The sequence below is a fragment of the Grammomys surdaster genome, unplaced genomic scaffold (assembly GCF_004785775.1).
Source record: "Grammomys surdaster isolate TR1022 unplaced genomic scaffold, NIH_TR_1.0 146, whole genome shotgun sequence".
NCBI classification, from domain to species: Eukaryota; Metazoa; Chordata; class Mammalia; order Rodentia; family Muridae; genus Grammomys; species Grammomys surdaster.
In genome coordinates this window covers 6,210,264-6,237,615 of record NW_021604604.1, presented here as the reverse complement: position 1 = coordinate 6,237,615, position 27,352 = coordinate 6,210,264, and the positions used below count along the sequence as shown (strand labels likewise).

At 36.7% G+C, this 27,352-nt stretch overlaps 1 protein-coding gene across 1 annotated transcript in view; it reads left to right on the top strand.

Moving 5' to 3' along the window:
- Malrd1 (MAM and LDL receptor class A domain containing 1) overlaps positions 1 to 27,352 on the top strand; it is a 639,509-nt gene that overhangs the window by 503,559 nt on the left and 108,598 nt on the right. The window contains exon 33 of the mRNA XM_028764924.1: positions 20,136 to 20,399. Within this exon, the coding sequence (XP_028620757.1) occupies positions 20,136 to 20,399 (264 nt within the window). The remainder of the gene's footprint in view (positions 1 to 20,135; positions 20,400 to 27,352) is intronic.

The window sequence follows — 27,352 nt, the reverse complement described above, 5'->3', positions numbered from 1 at the left end:
TTCCTATTCCATCTTTACCAAAACTGCTTAAAACCAAGGCACCTGTCATCCTCCTCACTCTCTTTCTACCTGTGTTGTGCCAGTCTTTCCCTTCCTCCAGCTGCTTCCTTCTTTCTGTGTGTCCCACAGAATCTAGAATAGTCTCCGTATTTCAACAAGAAAACACAAACCCAGACAGAAGCCTCTTTAACCAATACCTGAAGCTCTTCTATTGAGGATGTCTCCAGTTAAGTGGTGCAATTATGTTCTCTTGTAAATCTTCAATTATTATTAGACAGGAGTCGTGTTATTTTACAATGTAATCTTTAGCAGGGATGGTGCCTCTGTGGTTAAAAACTTGCAGCACGACCATGAAGACTAGAGGGACTGGAGGGGCCCATGAAAATGCAAGGGGACATGGTAGTCTCCCTGCGATTCTAGTCTAGGAGGCAGAGCCAGGGACTCCCCAGATCAAAGCTGACTCACAAAATTAGACATATTGGTGTTGTCAATATTTGAGCTCTGTCACTGAAGAAACGGGAGTTCATTGTACAAGGTAGAAGGGCAGTAGGATGTGAGTTTTGCCATCAACCTCCGTTTCTAAATTCGCAGGTACATATGGGATAGCCCCCCTGACATCCTCACATACATACAACCATGAATACATATACATACATCCACAGCTCATATACATGAAAATAAATAAAATAAATAAAAATATAATGATCTTAACCTTTGAGCTAACTCCTGAGCAATTATACCTTCCAAATTAAACAATATATATAAAGCATTAACTCCCCCAATCGTAATCGCTTCCAAGAATGTTGTTTTATTCTTTTGGTTATGTTTTATTAGTATAAATATTTGTAATATTTAACAATAGCATACATATTACTGCTTAGTCCCATAGTTTGTCACAATGGCTGTATCTTTTTTTCAAAATTAGATATATAACAATGTGATTATCCAAAAAAAAAAAAAAAAAGCTCCTGGGCATGCAGATTAGGACCACAGAAAGTATTCGCCTACTACATTAGCTGGCCACTTCAGGAACCAAGGCATGCATGGCGCCCTGTTCCCAGGCTCTGCCTCTCTGAAGCAGTCTTTGAGTTAGTCCCAGTTCTCTCTGGCTTTTTGCATTCTGCAGATGTTCTTGTAACATTTGTGCAAGAAACAGAACTATTCTATGAAAATCTCAATTTTTTTTTGTTTTCATTTCCAAATGTGAACTCCTTTTCTTATCTTTCTTTTTCTAAAGATAACTCCCCTGTCATTCAAGAGTAAATGTATAGTCCTGGTTATTTCGTTTCTCAATATTTCCTAGAAACTGTAACATCAGCATGTTTTCTGGCAGTTTCGTGTGTGTATGTGTGTGTATGTGTGTAAAGAGCTAAGAATGACTGGAAGATGCATGGTTATATGTATGTGTTTGTGCATCTATGAATGTGTGTGTATGTTACACTGATTTTGTCATCTTCAGGAATCAAAGGAGCATGTATAATTCATATCTTGAACTTAATAAAGAAACTAGGAGATTCAGCCTGAAAATTGCTATTATTCAGAAATAACAGAAAAAATATTTAATAGTTCCCTAAATAAAAGTATATATTGGAATACTATATAAACATCCTGATTGATTCTGATGGACTGATGACTCCTTCTAACTATATTATAGAATGTTCTTACTGTTGAGGACCTTATAAACAACTCATACTGGTACCATGAAACTTTGGATGTCTTCTCTGTCACCTTATGGATTACTGTGCCCCTCCTCAATCCCATTCACATACCCAGTTCCAGGGCCTTGTGGTGTAGGAACCCATGGTTGATTTTGTTAGCTAGTGATTCTGAAGGACCAGTTGTCAAATCCCTAAGTGATGTGCCAGAAAATCTTTGTAATCACTTGGTATACCTGAAACAGCTTCATTTGAAGAGCTGTGGAGAAGACACAGACAATATAAATCATATTTGAAATGAATATAACTGCAATACCCACTATGATACTGTTATATTTTGAAGACTTTGAAGAAATGTTGCTATTTTAGTGCTGTTACAAATATCCTTTCATGTGATTTTAGTACTCTTACAAAAATTTTAGAGAGATATTATAGGTGACTTATCCTTTGCAAACAAAATTGTGGAAGAAAATATTCATAATATGTTGGTAAATTTGAAGGACATAACAAAAAAGACAGCAGAAATGAGAAGCTGTTTTGCTTTTAATAGTTACAGAAAATGACAAAGAAAATATGAAACAATATTAATAAGCTGAAGATACTATCTGTGGTGTCTGAAAGAGCACACAAAATAATATAGGACTCTAAGAAAAGGAAATGTGGATAATATTTCTTTTATTTTTGCTATTTTTGTATAGTTTCAAATGTGTACATGATCAATGCTATTTCTAGTTGTGAAAAATGTATATAAAAAGAAGTTATATGTTAAAAGATCATTGCTTTATATTTTTATTACCATTAGTGTGTGTGTCTGTGTTTGTGTGTTGCTAAGGATTACACCCAGAACATTGTACATAGTAGACAAAGGGTTTTTTTGCTTGCTTAGTTGGTTGGTTGGTTGGTGTTGTTTTTAATCTCTGATCTCTATGGTGAGCTTTAAATTATTGTTTTAATCTATCCCCAGATGAAATTATTTATTGGAGTTACAATAAGAGGCTGTGGCATAAATGGGGTCACTTTCATTACTTTTAATCATGCTTCCTAGCTTTAGTTCAAGCAATAGTAATATAGCTTTTTCAAACTTTGAGAAATATGAAGTTTGGTTCTTAACCAGCTCTTTTGTCTCCAGGGAAACAGTAGATATATTAAGCCTGTGGATGATCTATACTTTTATTTTCAGTCTTCTATCACTGTGTGGCAGAAATACCTATGGTATGTAAGAATAGGTCATCTTGAGTGAATCGGTCTTGTTCAGTAGCATTCCTCCAGTTGTGTTAAATATCAAGAAAGGAACCAGCAAACTCAGACAGAACTTTTAGACTTTCAAGAAGAGAACAGGAATTTTAATTACCTGAGAAATATTTGCTGAAACAACTCAGCATCTGGTATTTAGTAAATAAATCTTTCTTCCTACCAGGGCCAGTGGTACATGTTAGTAACATTTAGCATCAATAGATAACAAAGAGGAACCCAAGACAGAAGGAGAGGTGAAAAGGAAGGGAAGAGAGTCAGAACAGGCAACCAATGAGAAGTATCTACCAGTTCAGTTCTGAGAATAGAAATAGTGTTTTTGAAACATTTTTAAAGTGACAATTTTTAATAAGTTCCTAACTAAAAATGATATTTATTGATAAGAAATCTTGAGAGTAAAACAGTTTTCTACTGAAATATAGCAATAAAATCCAAAATATCCTCATAATACAGGGACCCTTACAATGAGTGTTTGCTATGTGAAATGGGAGATGGAAATTTCCATAGTTTCTTCCAGTACTGACTAAATACTCAACACTCCATAAAGGGGTAAAAAAAATTTTTAACTTTTCTGAAGTTTAGACTGCTTGCTTTTTCCATTGTCCCTTAGTTGGCACAGTCTGGACAAATGTCAGATAAGATGTGATATTAACTTGGATAATCTTCTGCTGACATACTACAAACCCTCCAGATTCTGAGTCAACCAAAGAATACATTCATTTTCATAGGATATTGTTTTCTTTATATGACTTTCCTGCAGTGGAAGGCAGCTTCTGTTTTACTTTTTCCTCCTTTAAAAAAAAAGGAGGATCTGAGATTTTCCTCAGTGAGGAAGAGACATTTTAGAAGGTTGTAATGACACAAATGGTTCCAAAACTGTGGGAGAATTAAACTGTAGGGTATCAAACAGTGGATTATCGCATGCTATGAACAGTGGGTAATCTCAGGCCACTTATGGTGCAGGTCTATACATTTTTGTCAGGAATAAGATGAGTAGGCAGACATCAAGGCATACCAATGCAAGTTGAAGCACAAGTTTCCCCACAGGAGTTCACTGCTCTGCTGGGCTGAAGAATGTCTTCCCACAAGCCCTAGTTAGCCTCAATTATCAATGTGACACAGCTCAGGGCATTCTAAGTAAAGAAGTCTTAATTGCATAGTATGATAGAACATATCTGTAGTTAGAAAACATGAGGGCCAAGGTAGAAATATTATGACTTCAAGACCTGCTAGGACTCCACTATGAAACTCTGTCAAAAACAAAATCTCCAAAAATCCATAGATATTTATTTTCCAATAACTACAGAGGCTAGACATTTGAGTTCAAGGCCTTTTTAAAGATAGGCTCCCTTTGACAGTTCCATTAAAGAAATTGCATAGATTCAGGGCAGGTCTATAAAGGACAGTCTTGATTACTAATTGATGCTTCAAGGTACAGCTGACTTTCCATAGGTATCATCCCTCAGGACGTGGTCCTAGGTTGTCGAAAAAAACAAGCAGACTATAAGCCAGTGAACCATCATGTAGTGTTCCTTCTTGGGTCCTGACTCAGGTTCCTGCCTTGAGTTCCAGTTCTCACTTCTTTCAATGATAAGCTGTGACCTGGAAGTAAGTTAAATAAACTCTTCCCACACCCCAAGTTGGTTTTGGTTAGGTTTGTGTGTGTGTTTATGTGTGTGTTGTGTTGTATTGTGTTGTTTGTTTGTTTTTCCTTACAGCGAAGTCAAAATAAAACTGGAACATTTCGATTCCATGTCCCCCTCAGAACCTGAAATTGCAATCTTTTTTTAAAAAATGAAGTTTTTGCAGATATAATTAAAATGAGCAGTCTTAACCTGGAGCAGATTCTGTGTCCCAGCTCTCCATACCAAAATACCACCAGGAGAGAACTGGTCTCCCAGGAGTGCTGACACACCTGTCAACACAAGTAAGACCACCACTTCTGCTCAGAGGGACCTGCCTAAAGCCCTCAGGACACAGGAACCAAGGAGCAGCCCGAGATAGGATCCTTCCAGTCTCTATCTTTGCCCTGAGCTGACACTACTATAGGTCTCCATACCCAAATACTGCCAGGAGAGAGCTGGTCTCCCAGGAGTGCAGAAACACCTGTGAGCACAGGTAAGACCACCATTTCTGCTCAAATTCCTGGCTTATGAGGGACCAGCCCAGATCCATCAGGATACAGGAACCAAGGAATGGCCAGGGACAGGATCTTTCCAGTTTTGGCCTGCTCCAGGAGCTGAACCTGTGCCACAGCTCTCCATACCCAAATTCCTCTAGGAGAAAACTGGTCTCCAAGGACTGCTGACACACAGGCTTACAGGAGCAACAGGTCACAGTCAGAGAGCAAGATAAGCTAACACTAGTTAAAACCAGATATTGAGAGGCAAGAACATAAGCAATAAAAACCAAGGCTTCTTGGCATTAACAGAACCCAGTTCTTCTACCACAGTGAGCCCTGGATAAGCCAACACATCAGAAAAATCAAGACTCTGATTTAAAATCACATCTCATGATGATGATAGAGGACTTTAAGAAAGACATAAATTATGACCTGAAAAAATTACAGGAGAACACAGGTAAATAGGTAGAAGCCCTTAAAGAGGAAATACAAAAATCCTTTAAAGAATTACAGGAAAACAGAAACAAACAGGTAAAGGAATTGAAAACAATCCAGGATCAAAAACTGGAAATAGAAACAATAAAGAAACATGAAGAAAGACAACCCTAGAGATAGAAAACCTAGGAAAGAGATCAGGAGTCATAGATGCAAGCATCACCAACAGAATAAAAGAGATAGAAGAGAGAATCTCAAGTGCAAAAAATACCATAAAAAACATTGACAAAGAAAATGCAAAATGCAAAAAGGTCCTAACCCAAAACATCCAGGAAATCCAGGACACAATGAGAAGACCAAATGTAAGGATAATAGGTGTAGAAGAGAGTAAAGATTTCCAACTTAAAGGGACAGTAAATATCTTCAACAAAATTATAAAAGAAAACTTCCATAAACTAAAAAAGAAGATGTCCATAAATTTAAAAGAGGCATACAGAATTCCAAATAGATTGGACCAGAAAAGAAATTCTTCCTGTCACATAATAGTCAAAACACCAAATGCACAAAACAAAAAAAGAATATTAACAGCAGTAAGGGAAAAATGTCAAGTAACATATAAAGACAGACCTATCAGAATTACACTAGACTTCTTACCAGAGACTTTAAAAGCCAGAAGATCCTGGGCAGATGTAAAATAGACTCTAAAAGAACACTAATGCCAGCCAAGGCTATTATGCCCAGCAAAACTCTTAGTTACCATAGATGGAGAAACCACAATATTCCATGACAAAACCAAATTTACACCGCATCTTTCCACAAATCCAGCCCTACAAAGGATAATTGGTGGAAAACTCCAACATAAGGAAGGAAAATACACTCTAGAAAAAGCAAGAAAGTAATCTTCTTACAAGTAACTCAAGATAGCCACACAAATACAATTCTACCTCTAAAAACAAAAATAACAGGAAGCAAAATTCAATTTTCTTAATATCTCTTAATATCAATGAACTCAATTCTCCAATAAAAAGACATAGACTAACAGACTGGATATGTAAACAGGACCCAGGATTTTGCTGTATACAAGAATTGCACCTCAGTGTCAAAGATAGACACTATCTCAGAGTAAAGGGCTGGAAAAAAAATTTCCAAGCAAATGATCCCAAGAAACAAGCTGGAGTAGCCATTCTAATGTGGAATAAAATCAACTTTTAACCAAAAGTCATCAAAAAAGATAAGGATGAACACTTCATACTCATCAAAGAAAAAAATTTACTATGAAAAACTTTCAATTCTGAACATCTATGTTCCAAATGCAAGGGCATCCACATTCAGAAAAGAAACTTTGTTAAACCTCAAAGCACACACTGTACCTAACACAATAATAGTTAGAGACTTCAACACCCAACTCTCAGCAATGAACCAATCATGGAAACAGAAACTAGACACAGTGAAATTAACAGAAGTTTTAAACCAAATGTATTAACAGATAGCTATAGAACATTTCTTCCTAAAACAAAAGAATATACCTTCTCCAACACTGACGATGTGATCAGTCACAAAACAGGCCTCAACAGATACAAGATGATTGAAATAATCCCATGCATCCTATAAAATCACCAGGGACTAAGCCTGTTCTTCAACAACAACAAAGGCAACAGAAAGCCCAAATATACATGGAAGCTGAACAATGCTCTACTCAATGATAATGTGGTCACAGAATAAAGAAAGAAATTAAAGATTTTTTTAGAATTTAATGAAAATGAAGGCACAACATACCCAAACTTTTGGGACACAATGAAAGCAGTACTAAGAAGAAAACTCACTGCTCTGAGGGCCTCCAAAAAGAAACTGGAGAGAGCATACACTAGCAGCTTGACTGCATACCTGAAAGCTCTAGAACAAAATGAAGCAAATACACCCAAGAGGAGTAAACGGCAGGAAATAATCGTAGCTGGCTTTTGTGTGTGTGTGTGTGTGTGTGTGTGTGTGTGTGTGTGTGTGTGTGATCAACAAGATAGATAAACCCTTAGCCAGACTAAGCAGAGGGCACAGACAGTATCCAAATTAACAAAATCAGAAAAGAAAAGGGAGATATAACAACAGGAACTGAGGAAATTCAAAAAAATTATCATATCCTACTACAAAAGCCTATATGCAACAAAACTGGGAAATCTGGATGAAACAGACAATTTTCTAGACTGATACCAGGTACCAAAATTAAATCAGTATCAGATAAACCATCTAAACAGTCCCATAACCCCTAAAGAAATAGAAGCAGTCATTACAAGTCTCTCAATCAAAAAAAAGACCAGGACCAGGTGGGTTTAGTACAGAATTCTATCAGACATTAACAGCAACCCTAATACAAATATTCTTCCAACTATTCTACAAAATAGAAACAAAAGGAACACTATCTAATTTGTTCTACAAATCCACAGTTACACTGATACCAAAACTACGAAAAGACCCAACAAAGAAAAAGAAGTTCAGAACAATTTCCTTATGAATATCAATGCAAAAATACTCAATAAAATTTTCTCAAACTGAATGTAAGAACACATCAAAACAAGCATTCACCATGGTCAAGTAGGCTTCATCCCATGGATGCAGGGATAGGTCAATATAGGGAAATCCATCAACATAATCCACTGCAAAAGAAAACTCAAAGAAAAAAAAATACAGGATCATTTCATTAGATGCTGAAAAAGTATTTGACATTCAGCATTCTCTCCTGTTAAAAGTCTTTGAAAGATTGGCAATTCAAGGCCCATACCTGAACATAGTAAAAGCAATATACAGCAAACCAGTAGCCAACATCAAACTAAATGGAGAGAAACTAGAAGCAATTCCACTAAAATCAGGGACTAGACAAGACTGCCCACTCTCTCCCTATGTATTCAATATAGTACTTGAAATTCTAGCTACTGCAATTAGACAACAAAAGGAGGTCAAAAGGATAGACATTGGAAAGGAAGAAGTCAAAATATCACTATTTGCAAATGATATGACAGTATACTTAAGTGATGCCCAAAATTCCACCAGACAACTCCTAAACTTGATAACTTCAGCAAAGTTGCTGGATATAAAATTCACTCAAACAAATCAGTAGCCTTCCTATACTCAAAGCATAAACTGACTGTGAAAGAAATTAGGGAAATGATACTCTTTAGTCACAAAAAAATATACAATATTTTGATGTGACTCTTGTAAGACTCTGAGGAGCCTTAGCTTACCAGGAACAAACTGAGTGAATAATGTGGAGCTGGGGACTGATGCAAAAGCAAGAGGAATTGTATTGTTCCAGCATGCTGCGATCAGCCAGCATCCAAAAGGAGAGGTGACTACTTTGGGCAGCTCATTTAGTGGACCTTTATAGAATTTCCAGGGGTAGCATAGAGAAACAGCAACTAGGAACAATATGATTGGCAGAACAGTGTGACTTTTAAACTGATTTGTCTTTAGAGAATGAGGTATCAGGTACTTCCCTTGTCTGCTGGTGGCCAATGGTCTGTCCTGTGGAATGTGTCCATGGGCTCTGGGCTTCCCCCACCTGCAGGTTGGTCCCTATCCCTGTGGTCTGAGGAATGTTAATTAGCCTCTCTCTTCCTGAAAGACAAGTATTGCAAAGTTCCTGAACTGACCTCTTCACTCTAACCAAGCAAGTGAAAAATCTGTATAAGAATGAAACTCAAATGGCAGAGAAACACCTAAAGAAATGTTCAACATCTTTAGTCATCAGAGATATGCAAATCAAAAGAACCCTGATATTCCACATCACACCAGTCAGAATGGCTAAGATCAAAAACTCAGGTGACAGCAGATGCTGGTGAAGATGTGGAGAAAGAACACTCCTCCACTCCTTGCTGGTAGAGTTGCAAGCTAGTACAACCACTCTGGAAATAAGTCTGGCTGTTCCTCAGAACATTGGACATAGTATTACCTGAGGACCCAGCTATACCACTCCTGGGCATATAGCCAGAAGATGCTCCAACATATAATAAGGACACATGCTCCACTATGTTCATAGCAGCCATATTTTTAATAGCCAGAAGCTAGAACAACCCAGATGTCCCTCAACAGAGGAATGGATAGAGAAAATGTGGTACATTTACTCAATGTTGTACTACTCTGCAATTAAAAACAATGACTTCATGAAATTAGCAGGCAAATGGATGGAACAATAAATATCCTAAGTGAGGTAACACAACACAAAAGAACACACATGGTATGCACTCACTGACAAGTAAATATTAGCCCAAGAGTTTGAAATATTCAAGATATAATTCACAGACCATATGAAGTTCAAGAACAAGGAAGCCAAATGTGTGGATGCTTCAGTGCTTCTCAGAAGGGAGAACAAAATACTCACAGGAAGAAAAATGGAGATAAAGTGTGGAACAGAGACAGAGGAAAGGCCATCTAGAGACTGCCCCACCTGGGGATCCATCTGATATACAGTTGCCAAACCTGGACGCTATTGCAGATGCCAAGAAGTGCTTGCTGATAGGAACCTGATATGGCTGTCTCCTGAGAGGCTCTGCCAGAGCCTAACAAATACAGAGGTGGATGCTCGCAGCCAACCATTGAACTGAGTGCAGGGTCTCAGATGGAGGAGTTGAAGAAGGGACTGAAGGGGCTGTGGAGGTTTGCAGCCCAGTGGAGGGAGCAACAGTGTCAACTGGCCAGATATCCCAGCGCTCCTGGGTACTGAACCACCAACCAAAGAGTACACATGGAGGGACCTATGGCTCCGTGTGTGTGTGTGTGTGGCATAGGATGGTCTTGTTGGACATCACTAGGAAGAGCAGCCCTTGGTCCTGTGGGGATTCAATACCCCAGTGTAGGGGAATGCCTAGGCGGGAAGGCAGGAGTGGGTGGGGGAGCACCCTCACAGAGGCAGGGGAAGGCAAGATGGTAGAAGGGGTTTCTGGAGGGGAGACCTGGAATGCAGATAACATTTGCAATGTAATAAAGAAAATATCCAATCAAAGAAAAAATAATTAAAATGAGTCTTTGGACGATATCAAACTGGAGTAGAAGAGATCCTTTAAACTAATGTGATTGATATCCTTATAATAAATGTCATGCTGAAACAAACACACAATTCCATATGCTGCAATAAGCTGAGCTTGAAAATAATCTGTTAGCTAAAAATGACCTGGATACTTATCAAAACCAGTATCTAAGTAGAAGGAATAGACTAGCTTCTTCTATGGAACCTTCAACAGGAGCCAACTTCTAACAAGGTCTTGGATTCAATGTATGGCCTCCATAACAATTGTAAAAGATCTGTGGAGTTTTGTTGAGTTTTTTTTTTTTTTTTTGACAGGGGTTTACAATGGAGTCCTAGAGGGCCTAGAACTCAAAATCTTCCTTCTTCAACTTTTTTAAGTGTTCTGATTACAGATATGTACCATCATACTACACAATGTCTGCCATTCGAGCCATGCAAACTGTGGTATTTTGATATAGCACATTCAGATCCCAGTACAACTAGCTTCCATTGAGGCATATGTTAAAATCAAGTAGTAGGTTCAAATCTTCAGTGCACAAATTATTGCCCATTTGTCTTGATTTTTCCCATCCATGGAAAGAATACAGACAGGACTTAAGACTCTGTCCTTCCTGAACATTTGCATTAACTATTTCAATAGGCAAATGAAGATGGTAATTTTAAGCCTGGGAATAACTTTCATGTGACTCTACATGTCTAGTCATCACTGATTGACATCTTAGTCAGAATATGCTATCTGATGTCCTATCTACCATAAGCCCTGTAGACATCAAGCTTTTCTTATGGCTTCCAAAAGCTTAGAAAGCTCTGTTGAGTGACTAACATGGACACTTTATTCTTCATCTAGCTTGATTTTGTTAAAGGAAAGAAAATAGACTTTCAGATACATAAGACAGATTCCAAAGAAAAGAAATATTAGCCCAGGATATCCCTTTTATCTTGACCTGCTAAATATAAATGGTCAGTAACTATCAAGTTGTCAAAAAGATAAGAGAATTAGGAGGAACTCAAGAAGACAGAAAGTTAAGAAATCTTGTGGGTGTGTTGGCTTGTTTGGTTGGTTTGGTTTTAATTTTATATTATTACTGCTGAAAAATCACTTTCTTCCCATCCCTGAATGGAGGTCCTATTCTTGTTTCCTATCTATGGCCCGACACATCAAGCCCAAGGAATAATTCTAGATAAATTGTAATACCAAAATTTAAGTTATTTAAAGGCAAGTATCAGATTCATTCAGCTTTACTACTACTACTAGTATTATTATTATTATTATTATTATGAAGGAATTCAATAAATACGCTGTATAAATAAACAAGTATGTTGAATGAGAAGAGAAATGAAAAATACCAGCAGCATGTGAACTTACATGTACCCTCCCTTCATACCTCCCAGAACATTTCCTTTGGCTCTGTTCTCACATTTTTTTGGGAGCAAGGAAGGGATGTGTAAATTATCCCGTTATATGTCTGTGTCTACTGAGTGACAGAAAGAGACAACTCTACTCAAAATTTTATGACCTCAATCAATTTTGGCTTTAAATATTTGTAAATTTGGGAGGAGATCATTACACATCCTTAGTGTATGGTTTAGAATTCTCTACTTTAAACAACTGTTTGGTAAGTAACTTGCAACTAGGCCATTCTATGCATATAAAGAGAGAATAGGGACACAGAAGAAGGGCACAAAGAATGGCATCAGAAGGGGACATAGTAAAGTTTAAAGAAGATGGGCTTCAGAGAAGATAGGTAAAGGAAATGTCATTTCAATTTGATAAAGGAAATTTCTCATTACCTGAATACTTGTAATTTTAGTCTGTCATTGATTCAATCGTTAGCGTGCAGAATCTACTACTTTCTGCCCTGCATGTGAGTTGGATTACAGGTATTGATATAATAATATCTCTCAAGGATTGTGGTAAAACATCAGCCCAATATGTGTAAAACTGAACCCAAAATTCAGAATTTTCCCATACTCATGTATGTGAGGCACGCAGAAGGGGCCATGCACCCAATGCCATGGCGATGGAGGCAGGAGCAGTGCTGTCACCTAGAGATGGCATGTGTCCTCACTAGGTCTGAGAGCTGGCTTTAAAGATGCTTCTAGTTGTTCAGGGATGCATGTGGTGCTAATAAAAGCAGTCAAGTATATAAATTGATATAGAATACAGTAGAAGAAAAATACTGAAAGATTCTCAGCCAACTACTCAATTAGTTTCTTACCCTTTAACACAAAGCTTCTGTTATCTCTCTATGTTCATATAAAAATGATCCTTTCAAAGTAGAACTCTTGTTTTTTCTAGTGATGGCCCATATGCTCCATCTCCGTAACTTTAGCCCTGTTAAATGCCTGGCTAAGAACTCCATGCCCTTTACCTCCTCTGGTGAAAATCCTTCCTTGATTTCAGGGTCAAAGCCAATCTTGCTTCTTCAAGAAGTACTCATAATCCTCTCCACAGGAAGCTGCACTCCATTTTAGGATATCTATCTTTAAGTTTTCAATTCCCTTTTGTGTTACTGTGCAGTTTAAGACAGTTATAGTTTGTTGTTGAACATGGTAGTTTTGCTGTTTTAAAGTACCCCATTGTCACTACCCCATTTTTTTCAGTATAACAATAAGAAGTGGACTTTGCTTTAAGACTGATTGGGAACCATATAAAGTGAAGTTCAAGTCAGTAGAGCAATTTTCGATAAAATTATTTAAAGCCATTGGAATCCATGACTCGATTTTATAAGTTTGCATCAGTTGTGACTCAAAATTGGCCTTATTTTAAGCTGGATGGTGATGAATGCACATGATGCTCAAAGAAAAGGCTCATCTGACACTCCTACCATAATAATCCTATTGGATTATGGCAGGTTATTAGACTTTAAAACTATTATGGAGGGAAGGGGTCATACACTCCTGCTGTCTGTTAGAAGGTGGTATTTTCTGCTTACTTTTCAAATGGATTCTTTAGATTTGAAGATAAGAAAACAAGAACCAGAAACTTCCATTTCAAGAAGTGAGAATCATGCAGGTTCAAGGGGCCACACCTCTGTCTTTTGCTCAACTTCCTTTGGGAAAGCCTCCTGCCATAGGAGGATTACTAGCTCTTGCCTTCCTGCTGAGAATTAGGCAGGAAAGGAATTCAGTCAAATAAGAGGAAGAAATCCAAATGACAACCATGGAAAAGCCAATCCTAGTGTGAGCTGTACTTTATCACCTGAATGTAAAGATCTCAGACTAGGCCTGAACTCAAAACGCAAATCACACGGAACTCTATCTGCCTTTCCCTTAAAGATGAATATTTTAAAATGACCAATGTTATTCACTATATAAACACATATTTTTGAAGGATATGTATGTATCCATCCATCCATCCATCCATCCATACAAACATACATACATATATACATATGTATATACATACATACATTTACATATACATACATGAATGATAGATGCATAAACACATGTAATGCCTATACTAATATATATCTCAAAGCATAGGATAACAATTTATCATATCGAAATAATAATGAATTCTTATAATCCTTGTCACTCCAGAAAATTATCACAGCACCTTTCTTATGTTTGTGTTCATTTAGACACACTCAGCATCTTGAATCTTACCAGGCTAGCTATGTCTAAGAAATACAAGGAGCCTTCAGAGCAAGCAAGAATTTGGTGTGGTGTACTCTCATAGGTGAATATTGCATATTTTCATTATGATTTTCTCATTCTCTACAACACATGTCTTAGGCCTGGCTTGCATTCAGAGATTACAAAGCAAAAGTTTCTTGATTAAGAAACCGCATTAGACCATAACACCACATCACTGAAAGGTGATTGTTTTGTGGTGAAAATTTTTTTCTAAAAGAAAGGCAAATGACCTTAACAGATGGCTAATTCTTAACTTTTCAAAATATAGAATGGCCATTTTTATTTGCCATGTAAGACCATTTTACTCAGAAAAGATAAGTTTCTGTAGAAATAATTGAAAATGGAAAAGGAAAAATAAAATTTCTTGGCTCAACTATGAATGACTGTGTGAGTCTATATTTTTTGTTATTATAAAGTTCTTCAAAACAAAAAAAATGTGAGTTTGGAGAATTGAATAAATTTGACCATAAAGATGTTCAAAGAATTGATAAGCCAGCAGCTCGGTCTTTTATGCCAGATAGAAAGATTCAGCAGACTTTGCCTGTGTGTTTCATGTATGTTGCTATGTTATTTCATGTGTGCTATAACAGCTCATACATTGTGCATTCTGGAAGTGTGGGCTTGCACATTCTGTAGCTTACCACTCTGCTGAGCCACCTCTTTGACCAACAATGTCAAGGATATGTATAAATTAATAGAATAAAATAATTCTACTCATATTAATGAATCACTTGTTTCTTTTGAAAAAACAAAAGTTAGCATGACAAAAATGAGATTATTAAATAGTTATGTAGCTATATTTAATTATCCAAAATCTGTTTTAATGTATTCATTCATTCATTCATTTCCTTAGTCATTATTTATTTATTTATCTATTTATTATCTCTTTCATTATTCGTTTCTTAACTTAGATATCTGTATCTGGGTGATGCCCTGTTCACTTGTAGTTATAATATCACAGTCATTGGTTTTGTGTGTTTCATTTTGGTCTGTTGTACTAATTGTTTTTTAATCTTCCATGAAATGTATTATTCTTTATTATTTCTTTTATTTTTTTTAAATCATATTATCAGAATGTTAGTGGTAGTTCAGCCATTACACTTGATAGACCCCATAAAAAGCATTTGACTTTTAAGAGGGGCCTTCAAAGTGCATATGAAATTGTATACTATTTTTAACAACATATATTTCCTCCTATGCCTACATTCTTTCTAGTTGTGTTTGTGGGATATGTTAGAGAGGTGGGTTTTTCCTTGGCATTCTCAATCCTTGTATAACAAGAGAAAAATCTCAGGATAAACTGGCCTTGAAAATGGCTCATAAAATGGCAGTGAATGATGTCCAACTTCTAAGTTTAATGATGCCCAAACTTTCATGTGACAAGCCCACACACACACACACACATGACCAGGCAAGGAATTGTAACATCATATGGAAATGATAAAGCAATAAAGACTCTGTAATCCACTGGAGTCTCTCTGGATTTTAACTCTCATGTCAGGAAAGAAATAATCTACATTTCAACCCACCAATGCAGAGTTTTATGTAAATTTTATCAACTTTGAATACATTTTAGATTAGTTTGGGTTTCTGAAGACAAAATGTTTGTTGTGTGTATTGTCCTTTTAGAAGAAAATCCTCTGAGTTGGTGGTAAATGCCTATGTTAAACGCAAATGATTCGGGAAGGTACTTTTAATGGGCTCTGTTCCTTTAGCACTTGGTTTTCTTTCTGGTCTGCCACCTATGTATGTGTCAGAAGAAAGACAGGATTCTGAAAATAGGTCACCTAATCCTCCATCACACACACACACACACACACGCACACACATTTTTTTTTTTATGTTATTTGACACCTGTTCTCGGATCCTTTTCTCATTCCAGGTTGAACCTAACCTATTGAAACTTCACACGTTTCTTCATTTCTCCATTTTTCTCCATCTTTTGGCTTCTCACTAAGATACAGGCTAAACTACTGACAGAGAAGCCACTGGCCGATATGCCCTACCCATTGTCAGCATAGCTTAACATATGTCAGTAATCTCCTATTGTCCACAGTCAAAATAAAAGAAAAATTCTGTCTTTGCAGGAATATATAAGCTATTAGATTTATGAAACAAAATAACAACCAAACTACCTTCTTTTATCTCCTTATAAGAGATGAATACTCTGAAAATTAAGTTATTATTTGTATTAATTATGAAAGGATGATTTGGACATATTTACATACATCTAAAAAAATCCAAAGTTATTAAAATTCAAGAGATTTTTATGAATTCTTAAAAATTATGATTTTCCCTACATAAATTTATACAATATTTTATTGTTGATGGTATAGTAGTCCCAAAATAATAACCATTTATAACCAATTTTCTGTATGTTTCAATAAGCATCTCTCCCATCTAAGTCACCAATATGGTCATATTTACCAATTCATTAATTTTTGACTTTCAGAACTGAAGTTTTATGTGAAAAGTTCCTTTCAACTCAATCAATATGGCCTTCTCTAAACACATTTATCATATAGATAAAAACTCATTCAGTTATCCTTGGGCTTCATGGAATTGTAATGAATGTCTACGGAACTTGTAAGAATTCCTCACTGATTTTCATCATGAAATAATTTTACTGTGAAGAATATGTTTCTACTGTCATCTAAGTATAAGTGACCAGTGAAACTTAGTATTCGGAGTAGATTCCCCAGCATCTATATACAACAAATATTAAGTGAGAATAGTCTGTTAAAAGAGCTTTCCTATTATATATCTATATCTATGTCTGTGTCTGTGTCTGTATCTACATATCTTCTTTGGTCATTATTATTACAGTATATATTTAGTCAATGGGAATAGTCAATTAAGCAATGTGTAAGTAATATTTAAGGCATTGAATTACTATTCATCAGTAGAAAACTATATTGAATTAATCCTCTCAATTCTACCTGGGTAAAGAGATGCCACTATTTTCTCAAGGGAAGGGAAGCATTTTCTCTCTCTAACTTTGCATTTCAAAACTCTATGTAAAATTAAAGCTACAATTGAGCAAAGGTGCTGTTCAGCTAATTACTATAGGAGAGCAGTTGAAGTTTTCTGCTGACTCTCTCTATTTTAAAGAGATCTTATTTTTGCTTTAGAATGCCTAGTCTTAACGCTGTCTCATAGAGTAAGGATCTGAAGTCTATAGCAGCATTTCTGAACCCATTTTCTCTTGAAGCACAAGATGGCTGGTAGTCATGTGCTTGCTATACTTTGCAACAGAGATAATGGAATGGCACATTTTACAGTTTCAAGATCATATTTGATAGGAACACAAATAAAAGAGAATAACTTTATTTGGTACATCCATGAACCAACTCTGACACACAAAGCATAAATCAACTGCAACCTAAAGATGAAATTATTGTATGATAATTGTTTATTTCAAATTACTACAAATTCATGATCTTCCTTTTGTGAAACATCATAGTTTATAAGCTATTGGTTTTGTAGGTTAGTTCTCCTCTCATTCCCTGCCTTCAGGTCTATATGATACATTTGAGATTTCATAGCTTCAGAACACCCTTGACCCACATAATGAATAAAATCATGTAAAAATGCATCAACATTTCTCAGTTCTTTCTTACAGTCTCTCTCTGTCTCTCTGTGCCTGTCTCTCTCTGTCTCTCTGTCTCTCTCTTACACATGCAAACACACACACAGACACACACACACAAATATTTTAAAGTATCTCTCTTTGTGTAATATTCTCTTTAAAGTTTTCTATTATAATTATACTCCATGGGGTATTAACAGACACTGTCAATATAGAATATACTGTTTTCCTAACATAAGCCAAAGATTTCATTGTAAGAACATGCCATAATCTGTTGTAAAATAGCTCTCTAAATGTGATGCCTATTCAAGAAAACTCATTATAGTTAAAATTGATCTGACATGGTTTCCATTCTGCTTACATTGTCCTTGAACCTCAATGCTATCAGTTTAATTAATCTGACTAAGCTAATTTTTGGACCTACTGAGACAAGAAACAAGAAACTAGACCAACACACACTACATTTACTAAAGTATTACCTCTTTCTAAGGCTGAATCTCTACTTTTCCAAGAGGACTTGCAGAGATTCATAATATTGAGATTTCAAGAAAGAATTATTAAACATGAGCAACAGGCTGAATATAAGCTCTTTATTGGTAATTTACACACAAATATACACATAAAGCTCAACACCAGCATTGGCATTTATACTGACATCAGTATATATAGAATGTTTTTATGGGACACATAACCATACATATAAGACTTACATAGAATAGAAGTTGAAGTATCAGAGCAAAAGGAAGTAGACTGCATAAAGATTTTCTATGCTCTCCATATATGATTTTGGGTTCCTCAGTTATGAGGTTCACTTGCTTTAACCAATGAAATTACTTTATATTGATACCTCATTGTTACCCACAGTTCATACTTTAAGTTAGGGTTCACCCCAGCATTGACCTTGGTGTTGATAATTCAGTATATTTTGGCAAATGGACATTGTTATACAACATAGAATATTTTTACTGCTGCAAGACCCACTTGCCTTCCCCTCCCTTCCTTCTTAATCTACCACCTCCAGCACTCCTGGAACTCAATGTTTTACAGTCCTATCTTTTCCCAAATGTCCTGTAGTTGAAGCCATGCACTGTACAGATTCATGAAATTATCTTTTTTCACTTTGCATTTGGAATTCAAGTTAGTACTTAGGCTTCTCAGTTGGTTAAATGGGAACAGTTAGTGATATTATTGTGAAATGAGAACTGTTACCTCAACGTTAGGACCCTATAATCACATCCTATAATCAATTCATTAAAATTTTAATTTTAAAAACTTTTCTAATTGTCAAATTTTCTTAAAATATGCATGCAAAAGATGACATTCAGGACTAAAGGTGAGCCAAGTGTATCTTACAGAAATTATAGTTTCATTTGAATGCTGATAAAAGTCATACATACATACATACATACATACATACATACATACATAAGTATATAAATAGTAGAGATATTTTGTACTAAAATGAAGAACTTATATTAGGATAAAACAGGAGACAGAAATATTGAGATAACTGAGAAGCTCCTCTAACTCAGAGCCTACCTAGACTCCCATGAGAAATGAAATTTCATGTTCTTTCTGGTTTAAAAATATTTCAGTGGAAAAGTTGAGAAGGAATTCAGAGGAGGTTCAATTTTAAACAAGAAATGTGTTGATATTTGGCTATGCTTTAGATCAGGGTCCCCTGGAGGCCAACTCCAGAGGCGTATTCCTGCTGAGAAAGTTCACTGGAGAAATCTCCCAGGAAATTCTCCTCACAGATAAGCAAAAGAAGGAGTACAGATTTTCAGAAGAACTGATTGGGATCCAGCAGAGTTGGGGGTTGACAGGTGACTTGTGCCAATGCTGTGGTAAGTTCGTAAGATGCACTAGCTCTTCATGACATCTGGCATAGTTCTTTCTCCAGGAGTGGAGCTCTGCAAAAGCTGTCCCTTTCCACCTTACATGTCCATTGACATTGCCATGGCACAACATCAATACTCTGTAATTCTTTTATTACATTTATTTATACTTTGTGTGCCTGCACACACACACACATACACACACACACACACACACACACACATGTCCATATACATGTATTCACACACATGTATGTTCACATGCCTGAGTGAACATGTGGAGATAAAACAACTTGATATAATTTTTTTCAAACTCAAGTCATCAGGCTTGGAAACAAGTACCTATATCTGCTGAGCCATCTCCGCTGTCCCCAGAATATTCTTTTAAAGAATATAACTTCTGAGTTTAGATAAGGCATGTTCTTTTATCACATTTATATGTTGTAAACATTTAATATTTCATAATTAAAATTAATTTGTTTAAAATTTGTACTCTTTTATAATTATAGAACAATAAATATTCCCTGGGCTGATTCAATCCTGGACACAAACAAAGAATCAATATGGTGTGCCTTGCTCTCTTCTTCAGGACCTGCCTTACCACAGCCTTTACTTTGTGAAGAAGGCCAGTTTGCTTGTATCTATACACTCCAGTGTGTCCCTGCCTCAAAGAAGTGTGATGGGCAAGAAGATTGTATAGATGGATCTGATGAACTGGATTGCGCTCTCAGACCCTCTCCTCAGCCATGCAGTGATACAGAATTCCAGTGCTTTGAAAGCCAGTGTATCCCATCTCTCCTGCTATGCGATGGAGTGGCTGACTGCCACTTTAATGAAGATGAATCCAGCTGTGGTGAGTTGTTTTCACTAATTCAGTGTCCAGGAAGAAATTCTGTTTAGAAATGATACTGTTTGATGGGCTAAGTTGAGTTTTCTAGAATTTCCCATAGCCATACTGTCACTAGCAATACGTTTGTATCTTATGTTGCTAAACAAACCCTGTGGCTTTGCTTTCTATGTCTAGAAGGGCTCCATTTGTGGTTACACTAACTTCTATATGTTTCTCTTATTTTCTTGTCCATTTAACTCTAGGTCATTTTTCTATATTTCTTATCTTTTAAACATATTTGTGGAAATGTTTTGAAATAGTATATTCATAATTTATTTCTATCATAAATGTTAAAAAAAATTGGCCCAAGTCAAGGACTATAGACAAATGACTGTAATGAAGACTCACAGACACACACAAACACACACAGACACACACACACACACACACACACACATGGGTTTAGGACCAAAAAATTACATTAGTAGATATCCTATTGTCTTAGGATAGGGTTTTATTGATGTAAACAGACACCATGACCAAGGTAACTCTTATAAGAACATTTAATTGGGACTGGCTTACAGGTTCAAATGTTAGGTCCATTATCATCAAGTCATGAACATGGAAGCATCCAGGCAAGCATGATGCAGGTAGAGCTGCGAGTTCTACATCTTCATCTGAAGGCTGATAGCAGAATATTGGGTTCCAGGCAGCTAGAATGAGGGTATTAAAGCCCACACCCATAGTGACACACCTACTCCAACAAGGCTACACCTCCTAATAGTGCCACTCCCTGGGCCAAGCAAATATAGATCATCATCCCTGTCATTAAGAGTTCATGGTTTCTCTTATGAGTCCTCAAATGCCTCTTACTGTTAGTTTTCTGTCCACATATTCCCTTCCTTACATCATCCTTGACCCTCCCCACTTTACCCTCCAGATTCAGTATCCTCTGTCTCCCTATAGCTGTATATCCTATTTCCCTTCCTTGGGAGGTTGTACCTCTCTCTAGTCCTTCACTCTGTACTTGCCTCTATTATTTCTCCAACTGCTTGCAAAGGAAAAATTGGTTTTCTCTAGTGGAGTCTAACTTTGTCTGTTAACTATGCTTAAGGGTATATCCCTAGACCAGCTAAAATTATATGAACTCAATGATATTTGCAGACTTTGTCTCATAATGTTTTGTTTGGGCTTTAAATTTTTTTATCTTGCTGTTTTTTTCTGGTATATCATGGTTTCCTATTTTGTGTTTCTGTGATTTTTGTTTTTTGTGTGTGGGTGTGTAGGGGGTCTGTGGGTATGTGTGTTTTTTGTGACTTATTTTTGTTATCATTTTTTTAAAATTCTGATTTGTTTGCCTATTTGTTTTTTAACATAAGAGAGAAAGAAGTCACAAAGATATCTGGATAAAGAGGTGGAATGATCTGGGAGGAATTAGGAAGAGGAGAAATCATGATCAGAATATATTGTATAGAAAAGATTTTCAATAAACAGGAGCTCATGTTGTGTTAAATACTAAGGATGCAGAATACATTGAAATCTCAAGGAAAAGATTTTAGTGCTGCCAATATCATTTCATTGTCCATATAATATTGTCAATATTAAGTAACCCATGAGAGTAGAAGAATTTGTTCAAGTGTATGTAAACCCCAAACACTGCCCTCAGCACTTGACATCGTGGTAAGCATAGTCTATTTTGGATAGAAAGGGGAGAAAATGTTGAGAAGTAATTGCTTATACTTAAAGATGATTACCTAATCACAGTAGAATTCAAAAGCTCCTAACATGGTATTTATTTGTTTGCTTAGTTCTTCATTTTATTTCTACATTATATTTTTTGAATTCCATAAAATATAACTACAATCATAGTTTTCACATTGAGAAAAGTCATTTAGAGATAGAACCATATGAAAGAGTCAAATAATGAAGTATATGGGGCTTAGTATTCATCTAGGCATCCGGAAATATGATTATTGAGAAAGAAGTAAAATAAATGAAACGGTGAGAGGCAGCCTTTGCGAATTAAAGACTTTAGTCTCACATCAGTGAAGCTGTTTTTCTGCCTTAGACATGAGGATTGTTCTGCTTGCTTTCTTTCCTAGTTTTTCTCTCTGTGATAAAACAGACACAAACAAAAACAACACATGTTAGGTCTTGGTCTTGTAATATTTTGTTACTGATGAAGTAAGCAAAGGGAGATGATTCTGGATAAACCTTGCCAGCTTACTTATTGCTATTCCCATCAGAGATCTAATGCAATTTGCCTGACAGAAATAATATTATGTTCAATCTGGTCATATGATGTTTGGCTTTAAGGCAGAATGCTATTTAAAGAGAAGCTTAGGAGAGTATAATGTCCTTGTGATTTCAGATATTCATTGGAAACTTAGCTTCAGAGCAGTTAGTTACTGGGAACACTCTTGCAGAAGGGAGTCCACATGAGGACCAGATGAGGGATAAAACGCTACAACAAACAACACATAATAGAAATGTTTAAGGAACACAGATCACCAAATATTTCAAGACATTGTGTAAAATTACAATGTCTTTGTGTAAAATCTAATTCTTTCACTTCTTCACAGACCAATTAGCATCCTTCTTGACCCTATATCTTATCTGCAGCATCATAATGGCTGATTTCATGGTAACTTGTAACAAGCTAAAGTCATCTAGGAGGGAACTTTAGGAGAAATGCCTTCATAAAATGCAACTGTAGGACATTTCTTTTTTATTTTCTTTATTAATTGTTCATTTTTTCACTTTATATTCTGATCACAGCCTCCCCTCCTCTCAGTCCCACCCTCCTGTGACCCTTCCCCTTTTCCCCCTTCCCCTTCTTCTCTGAGAAGGGAAGTCCCCACACAGGTACCAACCTGTGCTGGTATATCAAGTATGTACATCTTTTCCAACTGAGGTCAAAAAAGGCAGCCTAGCTTGATTAAAGAAATCCAAAGGGAGGCAAGAGAATCAGAGCCAGCCCCCACTCCAATTATTAGGGGATGCAGAAGGAAACCAATCTGCACATCTGCTACATATATGTAGGTGACCTAGGTCCAGCCCATGCATGCTCTTTGGTTGGTGATTCAGTCTCGGTGAGCCCCCATTGACACAGGTTAGTGCATTTTCTTAACTAGTATTTGGTGGGAAGGTTCCATTTCTTTGTCCTGGGTTCTATAAGAAAGCAGGCCGAGAAAACCATGATGAGTAATTCAGTAGGCAGCATTCCTCTGTGGCCTCTAAATAATTCCTGCCTTCAGTTTCCTCCGCCATTTGAGTTCCTGTACTGACTTCCTTCAATAATGACAAAAATATGGAAATGTAAGCCAAATAAACCCATTCCTCTCCAGCTTGGTTTTTTTGGCCATGATGTTCTATTATAGCAATAGAAGCACAAATTAACTAAGATATCATAATGGTACTTTTTTGTGTCACTTATAAAATTTCTGATGCACACACATAAATCTGAGTTTCATCTTCAAATTTCTTCTCCTGCTCCTCAATGCACTACTTTAAGATTGGTTTTCTATAATGGAGACTACTATAGAAATAATTGTAAAACTTATGTGTTATGTGACAAAAATAATGGATGATTTAGGAAACTATTAGGTGAGGAGGAAAAGAAAGAAACTCAGAATGACTGAAGTTCTCTATTTGGGCATTAGGGAAGCTCATGTGTCGTGATAACAGCTGTGAAAATAGGGGAAAGAGGAAATCCTGTAGGAAGATCATGACATCATTTTGGATGTGGTGTTTAGGAAACCTGTGGCATAACCACATGGAAATGAATCTTCAGAGTGTGTTTGGAAATGTTTGGTAAGGCATGGATGAGATAAAATTATTTTTAAAAAGTTAGACAAAATCTAAAGGAACAACTGAATTATCAATCAATCAATCAATCAATCATCAATAAAGCAAGCATTGTTCCCCTAAAAGGAAAAGGGGTATTGTTGGGGATAGGCATGAAGAGGGTCCAACAACAGAGTATGGCAAGAGGAGGGGGATGGTAGAGAGGAGCAATTAATAAGTACATATAAAATATTATCTTAAAGCTCTAGAGAGATGGCTCAGCAGTTCCCTGAGGAATGCAGTCTACAGAGCATATACTACTCTTGCACTGACCCTGAGTTTGGTTCCTGACACCCACCTGGGGCAGTTCACAATGGCCTGTAGCCTCAGGTCCCCTCTACGGCCACTGGGGACACTTGCATTCACAAGTGTATTAAAACCATTCATAGGCACAAATGAATATAGATGATTTTTCAAGTATTTTAAATGCTCATTACTTTATATGCTAGCTTAAGATTGATTTTAAAAAGCAAACATCGAAAGATACTGAGAAGTTATGATTGTAGAGGCAGAAAACCTTCCCTTCTGTCTTCTAAGATCCAACTGGGCTTATAAATGAAACTATAAAATGGGTTGGGAGGAAAACAAAAAAAGTTTGCATGGCATAGATACCCCATACAAAATAAAAATCAGAAGATGCGGTCTGGTAAGGGTTTATATACAGGAATGAACACACAGTAGTAAACTGTAAAGATGGCAGTTGTGGGAAGTTTTACATAATTGATGTGATGATGTTCAATTTATATCTGAGAGAAAACAACCTATTTTTGGACTGAAAAGGGGAATTGTTGAGGTTTTGTCTTTTACTGTCTTTTATAATACTAAGTGCAGGTCCCTAATACCTAGAGTCTATACATAGCACCTGAGACCCTGCCCTCAAGTTAGTTCTGATTGGTAAATAAAAATTTTCATCTGTCAATAGTTTGGCAAAAGAGACATAGGTGGGGTTGAGGCTGCATTGGCTTGGGGAAAAAGAGGATCAGGTAGAGAAGATGCAGGAGGAGGAAGGAGAAACAGCCATGGGCTAGGAGTCAAGAGAGCATGGCTCTGAGGGCTGCCCAATTGGAGCTAAGAGCAGCCCAGATTGAACATAGTAATAACCCCTGGTTGTCAAAATGAAAGTAGATTCTAACAGCATGGAGGATAAGCAGGTGTCTAGATTTTGTGTTATTTAGGGCTTATTGTAAAATAAAAGCTATGAGTGTATCTTTCATCCAGAAATATAAATGGTTTAAGGTGGGGTAGAAGCCCCGGGCATGATTAAATAATTACTACAACACCAGAGATATTCCAAGATGTCTCTACCACATTATTTTGTTCTCAACTTCTTGCCCTAGAAAATGGTGGTATAGCTCTTTTCTTCTCTTATGGAGAGTGACTTGCACATGAGACCTTTTACCTAATGCTTTAAAGAGGTCAACGTGATTTCCCAACTGCTGTTTTCAAAGTGTCTTCACTAAAACAGCAAATATGCAAGGGAGGTATATTTTAACCCTTTCATGGTCAGAGACAAAGGAGAAAGCATAGGAACTATTAGATTAAAAAGAGTCTATGGTGTTCCTGGAGAAAGCCAGGGATAGTAGACCAAATGACAAATAAATTTAATAGTTCTGTAAAGGTGTCTACCCCTGGGATTCGACTATGGATGGATTTACTTCTATATATTATGTACATTAAAAAATAGTCTTTGACACTGAAACTAACCCTGAACTTCTTACTTCCCTTCTCTAGATTCCTTATGACTATGATTTCCTGTAAACCAGTGAGCATTGGTTTAAAATGGCTTTATGAGGGGCAGTTGAAGAGGAAGCCCTGGTTTCAGGCTGCTGTCCTATGTAAAACACAACATTTATTCTGCTTGCTTCTAGAACACAGAAGCTAGAAGCTTTGGGTTCTTTGGTCCGATCTCGATTTTCTGATCCTATATTAATTGAGGACCTTGTTGGTATTCATACTGATCTTTTCTGTGAGTCCTTTTTGGTTGCTCTTTTGTTTGATAGTGTTACATGTCTGCAGCATATGTGGGGGTATGTTAAACTATAACTATAATCATTATGCTAGAAACCCTGTGTCATATTAAGAAACATCAATTAGGAGTGAAAGTAACCTACATTTCACTTTTTGCCCTGCTCCTCTGAGTTTTAGAGTTCCTAAAACAATGCATCAAAGTCAGGATGGGTAAGTCAGAGCTTCTTTTAAAAAATGGATTTCTTTTTACTCTCATTTCCAATATTATCCCTTTCCTGGTCCCCCCTCCAAAACCCTTTATCCCATCCCTGATCCCCTGCTACTATGAGGGTGTTTCCATACCTACCCCCTACTTCCACCTCCCCACTCTTGAATTCCCTTATACTGGGGCATTGAGCCTTAACAGAACCAAGGGCCTCTCCTGACAAGGCCATCCTCTGCTATATATGCATTTGGAGACATGGGTCTGTCCATGTGTACACCTTGGTTGGTGGTTTAGTCCTTGGGAGCTCTAGGGGGTCTGGTTGGTTGATATTATTGTTCTTCCTATTGGGTTTCCAACCCCTTCAGCTTCTTCAATCCTTTCTCTAACGCATCCACCAACAATGGAGGAGTGTTCCTCTTTTTCAACATCCTCACCAGCATCTGCTATAACTTTAGGTTTTGATCTTAGCCATTCTGACTGGTGTGAGGAGGAATCTCAGTGTTGTTTTGATTTGCATTTCCCTAATGACTAAGAAGTATGTTGAACATTTCTTTATGTGCTTCTCAGACTTTTAGTATTCCTCAGTTGAGAATTCTTTGTATACCTCTGTACCCCATTTTTAAATAAGGTTATTTGATTCTCTAGAGTCTAACTTCTTGAATTCTTTGTATATATTGGATATTAGCCCTATATCATTTGTAGGATTAGTAAAGATCTTTTCCCAATCTGATGGTTGCCGCTTTGTCCTATTGACAGTGTCCTTTGCGTTACAGAAGCTTTGCAATTTTATGAGGTCCCATTTATCAATTCTAGGTCTCAAAGCATAAGCTGTTGGTATTCTCTTCAGGAAATTTTCTCCTGTGGCCATATGTTCGAAGTTCTTCCCATTTTCTCCCCTGTTAGATTCAGTGTATCTGATTTTATATGGAGATCCTTGACCCACTTGGACTTGAGCTTT